At 45.3% G+C, this 6,999-nt stretch overlaps 1 protein-coding gene across 1 annotated transcript in view; it reads left to right on the top strand.

The window, feature by feature from the left end:
* The window catches only part of STON1 (stonin 1), a 38,112-nt gene extending 31,550 nt beyond the window's left edge, over positions 1 to 6,562 (top strand). The window contains exons 3-4 of the mRNA XM_004590658.3: positions 3,092 to 3,294; positions 6,434 to 6,562. Coding sequence (XP_004590715.2) covers positions 3,092 to 3,294; positions 6,434 to 6,508 — 278 coding nt within the window. The 3' untranslated portion in view covers positions 6,509 to 6,562. The remainder of the gene's footprint in view (positions 1 to 3,091; positions 3,295 to 6,433) is intronic.
* Positions 6,563 to 6,999: the final 437 nt, after the last annotated feature.

Here is a 6,999-nt window from a genome sequence, read left to right on the forward strand (position 1 = left end):
TGTGTAATGGTGTTGTTAGCTGAGATAGCCTGGGCCCCTCACCATTCACCTGTGAAAAATCCAAGCCCATTTTCCAGCCTTGGCTGCATGTTGGAATCCTTAGAGCTTGAAATACAAACAGGCCTAGCATCCTTATTCCGAAAATCTGACACACTGAGTCCCTCCCTGACTCTACCATTGGAAAATTCTATGCCGTGAGACTTTGTTTTCTATACCAAATGATTTGGTGTGCAAGGTATGTCTGAAATACAGACGTATTTCATTTTTAGACTTGAATCCCATCACCAGGATCTCTCAGTTTAAATGCAAATATCCATAAATTAAAAACACTTGAAATCTGAATCACTTCTGTCGGATTTTTGGGTCAGGGACACTCGGCCTGTTCCACGTATAGGGCCCGTCCTCTACCAGTCAGACTTGGCGGTGAAGCCCAGAAAGTGGTATTTGTGAAGGGCTCCCCCATGTGGCCAGGGAGGATTAGCTCTGAATCAGAGGTGGAGGATTAGCTCGCTTGCTACCACGCTGGGCCCTACCAGTCATATTCTTACTATGGAATGAAGGAAAACAAAAGGAGTTAGGATTTATTGGGGGAAGGGAGGATAAAAAGGGAAAATGAGGGAGAGTGAGACTGAGGCCAAGTGAGGATGCCCACATGTCAACAAAAAACACAAATGTTGCCTTAGAACTGGAAAGGTTCCCCTGGCAACTGGTCTACCTCTGACTCCCAGGTTGTCTTTGGTCTATCATACATTGGCTGCCTTCTCTCCCGCTATGTCATTCTCCGACTGTGCATTTACTTCAGTCCCTCAACAGTTCAGTTCAGATGTGAGGTATTTTTGTTCAAGAAGGACTGGCTATCAGCCAGACCTTGCTTGCATTTTATGATTTGCCTCCCTTGTCCTAAAGAGTTAGAGTTGTGGTGGGAGAGTAAGAATTACCAAAGCCCACGTGTGCCCCCTGGTGGTCAGACTAATCACATGCCTTTTCTCTTAATTTGTGAATGAATCAAATGTTATTAAGCATTGTGTTTAGAGTTTCACAAAGTTAAAAAAACAACCTGAAAGGAAAAATGCTCTATTCTAACATTTTTTTGGAGTACTAGGTCTTCAGTTTGGCTTTGATTTTTTTTTTTTAAGATTCATGGTAGAATTTCCCAAAACATTTTTCCTACACAACATACTAAATCAGATCATCTTAAGTGTCACTGTCACATTTAAATGTGTGGAACCTACAGTACATTTATTGAAGCAATTCTAGTAGTTACATAACACTGGAATTATAACTGAATAGCACTTTTTGAAATAATCTTGTATGACCCATGTGCCTGTCCTGAGTGAGAATGTTGCTGTGTCTCAGCCGCCCCATCCTCACAGCATCGTTCTAAGTGTTTCCCGCGGTTGCAGGTGGGGAGGCTGTGGCTCAGGGAGCCTTGGGTTACACAGCTCTGAGCAGCAGAGCTGGGACTGGGCTGAGGGCGTTCGAGGTCCAGGGTGAATGTGCGTACCCACTGTGCTGAAACGGGACCGAGGCCTGAGTCAAGCGTGCTCACACTTGCTGTGTCCACACTGCAGATGCAAGGCTACAGGGTAACGCACCAGGCCTCTCTCTGGGCAGTGAACCAGGCCTTGAGGCATCTGGGGTGGAGACAGCTAGTGGGCAGCTGCTGATTCACTGCTAGATGGCTTCTCAAGGCCTTTTACAGCCTTAGAAGTCTATTAGTGTTTCGACAAAAAACGGGTTATAAATAATGAAGGGCAATTTATCTTCTAAGAATTAAGTGAAATCCTTTAAACTCTTGTTTTTGTGCCTGAAGCTATAGTCTGATGAAAATGCTCTTCCCTGAACCATGTCAGCAGTACAGTACTCTACTCTGGCGTTTGCAAGGAGTGTTGTCTCATTTGTTAAGACAGCTGTGTTGGATATGGAGCTGTGACAAACTGCAACAGGACCGTGGGTCATGTGTCAAGTCGCTTACTGTGTTCACAGTGAAAATATTTTGTGTTCTCATACATTTGATGATTCCACCTAAAAGCAAAGGATGCCCTGTGTTGCTGGGGCTGGGCCAGTGCCTGGATGCTGCACAGACGGCAAGGACATGTTGAAGGTCCAGATGCTGATCTCCGCCGTGCACACTGGCCTGCTGCAGGCAGAGGGACGGATGCGATTACAGTGGTGGGATATGGTCTGGTTTACAGGAAGCAATTTCTTGACCCAGAATATTTTGTGAAATACAAAATTTTAAGTTTCATTTTGGAAAAGTAGGTTTTTTTTTCTTTTTTTTTTTGGAATATGGACTTTTTGGGGGTGAAGTTTATCTTTGTGTTATCTAAATAGTAGGATAAGATAAAAAGTAGAGAATTCTTGTAAGAATTTATCCAGTCTATTTGAGAGATAGTTCTGCAAGTTTGAAGCACATTGTAGCCAAACAATTATGCTTAGTGTAAATATTACTTTTGTATTTTAGATAAAACTTTATAACAATTGAAAACATTTTAGGGGTTAATTTATGCAGATATGTAGTAATGAAATTATACTTCTTTTAAAGCCAACACTTAAGGAATTCAGATAAACTCCCTTCTATTTAGTTTAAAATTGTGGATTTTGATGGGATACTATTTATTTTTATTTATTTATTTTTAAAGATTTATTTTTATTGGAAAGGCAGATATACAGAGGGGAGGAGAGACAGAGAGGAAGATCTTCCATCTGATGATTTACTGCCCAAGTGACCGCAACAGCCAGTGCTGTGCCAATTCGAAGCCAGGAGCCAAGAGCTCTTCCAGGTCTCCAACACAGGTGCAAGGTCCCAAGGCTTTGGGCTGTCATTGACTGCTTTCCCAGGCCACAGGCAGGGAGCTGGATGGGAAGTGGAGCTGTCAGGATTAGAACTGGCGCCCGTATGGGATCCTGGTGCATTCAAGGCGAGGACTTTGACCACTATGCTACCGCGCTGGGCCCCCAATGGAATATTGTTTAAATGACACCACCATGGTACTAATAGTATTGCTTATAGAGATAGATGTTCTGTGTTTAGGAACCATGTTCAATGGCTCTGAAATACTTTGTTTGATATTTGTTTTTTTCTCCCAAGGTCCTGATCATCCCCATTGTCTGTCCTGCAAACTAGAACTTGGGTCAGACCAGGAGATTCCCTCTGACTGGTATTCGTTCGCTACTGTTCAGTTTGTGATGCTTGACACCTGTGCCTCTGGGACCATGGTCCGATCTCTAGGGGTGGAGAGTGATGTGCAGCCGCAGAAGCATGTCCATCAGCGAGCTTGCTACAACATTCAGGTACACCTGGAGTCCCTGGGCTCAAGTCGGGGCCTCCAGAGCTACGGGCCAACTGGGATTGACTGAGTGTGTGTGTGTGTGTGTGTGTGTGTGTGCATCAGAGGTTATACATCCGAGGCAAGAGCTCTGTCCTGTTAACCTGGTCACCATGGAGCTTGGCTCTTTCCCTTCATTTAGAGAATGTGGGAGAATACTTAAGAACTCAGCTCTCCATAGGGAAATAGGACACTCAAGATAAGTTAATGTTCTAGAAGCGCATATGATGGAAGTTATCATATTAGAATAAAATTGCTCAAAGTGGGATTTTTAGCACACATGCCCTGTATAGAAGGATTTAAGAAGAAAGAAGTTAGGGAATGCCACAAATTAATGTTAAATGAAGGTTCTAGGAAATCTTGTAAACTTCTGAAGTAAACTTGTTACTTAACCTAGTTTAGTTCAACTCAGTGAAGCATTGTCTGGGTGTAGGTATCAGTGAACCTTAGGGAAGAGCACGGGACGTGTCACTTGCTTGTGTTCACCATCGGGGCAGATGTGCCAGGCAGAGGTTCTGTTACTGCTTGGGACACATTCACCCCATGCTGGAGCGCCTAATGTGTCCTTCCTGTTCTGATTCAGGCCCGGCTTCCAGCTAATGTGCTCTGGGAGCCACCGGACGATGGCTGTAACATTTGGGTTCCTGACACTGGTGTGGAAGACCCAGTTGAGTTCTGGTCTGGCCAGCCCTGGCGGTTGAGGGCATTTTGTCAGTGAACTAACAGATAGATCCCTAGGTCTCTCTGTGCTTCCAAACAAAATGAAAATGAATAAAGAAAAATTTAAGTGATCACCGTGAGCTCTTCTGCATTATTAGGCTAGCTAAACTAGAGTAGAATACACTTAAGTCTTTCTAAACTCGTGTTTTCCTTCTTATCTTTAAGGTTAATAGATACAGAAGGTTAGAAGATATATCAATAATCTCTGCCACATATTTTCCATTGAATCTTGAAATGATGACATTTCTGGTGTTGGTTAAAAAGTTTTCTAAATTTGAAAATATTTTCTGAATTAATAGAGCTCAGACAGTGCACTTGAATTAAGTGATTAAAGTTAAAATTATTTGTATTTCCTTTTTGTCTGACCCATGAACAACATTTCACACGTTCTAATAGCATTTTAAAATCTATGGGTTGCTTGAGTCTCAGCGACGATTAAGACCATTTCTGATTTTCTACCCGTTTATTCCCTTTAAAACATTGTGTGACTATGTAAGACATCATTGACACCAACTGCTGGTCCTAAAATATGGTAAGATCAGTCAGAATTTTTTTTGTTTTGGGCCACTTGTGTAGATGTTGTATGTGTGGGTCCGTGATTTTTTTTTTCTATCAATAAAGTTAATGCTGTGTAGACCTGCCCTGTGTGGCCCACGCAGCCCTAATGAACCTAGGCCATCAGCAGCTAGGAGTTGCCCTGGCTGGAGGGAGCTGCTTGCCCGAGGTCATGCCCTGTTCCACCTTTTGGAGTCAGCCTGTCTCTAGAGATGGGAGGGCGGGAATAGAACCCCTGACAGCAACATGAGTCAACCCTGCAGAAGCAGCCGGGCTTCAGCAACCCAGACTTGTTTCTTCTCATTCTGCTGCTGCTGCCTCCACACCCCTCCTGCCCCAGGCACGGGGGCCTGGCAGCATGCCCCAGGAACTCTGCTGGCACAGATCTCCCTGTCAGAGTCTGCTTCTTGGGGAATCTGACCTACAGCTCTAGGCATGTGGGTGTTACACGCGAAATGCACTTCACTGTTTGCTTAGCTATCCAATGTGCTCATTTTACTTAGTTTTGATGAAAATCTCAAAATCAGTTAACAGAATGTTTCTTCAAAAAATTGTTTTCATTTCTTTCTCTCACATGCACACATATAGATACATGCATATATGGGGAGACATCAAGCTCTCATCTATTCATATGTTTAACCAAATGCCCATAAAAGCTGGGCCTGGGCCAGACTGTGAAGCCAGGAGCCAGCAACTACTCAATCTAGATCTGTCTATTTTTGAGAATAGACAGAGGGGGAGAAAGAGTATCTTGCATCCTCTGGTACACTTCCTAGGTAGTTACAACAGCCAGCCCTGGCCCAGGCCAAAGCCAGGAGCTTCACCTGGCGCTCTCATATGGGTGACAGGGCCCAAGCACTGGTCCATCTTTTACTGCTTTTCCTAGACCATCAGCAGCAGAGCACTCCATATATGAGATGCTGGCATCACAGGCAACGGCTTTACCCATTTTGCCAAAATGCTGGCTCCAGACCAACTTGCTACTTTGGGTATCAGGGACCCAACGACTTGATCTGTTACCTGCTGTCTCATAGGCGTACATGAGCAGGAAGCTGGACAGAAGTGAAGCTGAGACTCAAACCAGGCTCTGACGTGGGATGCCAGCATCCTACATGCTGTGCCAAGCGTCTGCCTCGAGCAGAGTGTTTTTAGCGTGACTAGAATTTACCAATTGATCTGTACCTGGTGGCAGATTCTCAATGTCACCTTCCATTTCATATGCCTGTGTTATGTGGTTTCACACTGCTGGTACCTCTCTGGATGGGAGGACAGAGCTGTGAGCAAGAGGCAAGATTCCTGTCCTCACTCACCTTGCTGTCTAGTGGGGGAACACAGACATGAGTAGCTAGCCAAACATTCTCAGAAGGCAGTGACACATGGCATCTTTATTTGGGCAGTCCAGGAATGCTTTCCTGAGTTGAGACCAACGATGAAGGGCAGACAGATAGTTCATCCCTCCCGGGTAAGCGGCTTACAGACTAGTTGGTGTTATAGAGAGTGGCTGTACAGAAGCTGTGGAGAGGATCACCGGTCCCACGCCTTGTCTCTGTGTGTCTGGTCTGTACACACTTCATGAGACGTGTGTTTGAGAAGAGCAGTTCAGCCTCCTTGAGGAGTCTACGCTGGAGCGGAGGATTTGGAAGGGAGGCTGTGCTGTGTAATAGGGTAGCAGAGTGCCTTCCGACAGCTGGCACAGGAGCTAGTGGACGGGCTGTCTGTCCAAAGCGCAGCCCGTCTCAGTCTTGGCCAGCGTAAAAAGTAGGGCTGAAGAGACATCAGTGCTGTGTTGCACCTGTTAAGGCTGTCTATGTTTTGCTTTTGTGTAACAGGTTGAAATAGAAAAGAAAAGGATTAAGATCGATGGAGAAGACCCAGAGAAAGCTGGTGACTGCGTAACTCAGTAGCATAGGAAGAGTCAAGAATGACTGTGCATGCGTCAGCTCTGAGCCTCACACAAGACACAGCGAGTTCTGCTGCTCGGCGGGCAGCGGACAGCAGTCCTGCCCAGTGGGCTCAGGACCGGTCCAATGGCTGTGTCCAGAGAAGTTGAAACCTGAAACCGAACTGGTTGGGCTTTATGCTTTTGATTTGTTCCCCCCACCCAAGGGTTTTATCTGAAATGTGTTTGTACTTGTATGATACTTTGCTTCCCATTAAAACTCAGAGGCACGCGTGGCCTGGCAGCCGGCCTGGCTGAAGGGTTTTTCAGTCTTTGGGTGCCCAGAGGCTGGTGCATTCTGCATTGCACAGGTGTTGTATGTATCACCCTTCAGCCCCCATTCCTTCTTGCTGTTAGCAGCTGCCCCAGCAGGTAAGGCAATCAAAGGGCACATAAATCAAATAGTTAATTCTCCCTCTTGCTCATCTCCTAAAATGTGGCCGAGGTGTAGAATGA

This window comes from Ochotona princeps, chromosome 8, assembly GCF_030435755.1.
Source record: "Ochotona princeps isolate mOchPri1 chromosome 8, mOchPri1.hap1, whole genome shotgun sequence".
NCBI lineage: Eukaryota > Metazoa > Chordata > Mammalia > Lagomorpha > Ochotonidae > Ochotona > Ochotona princeps.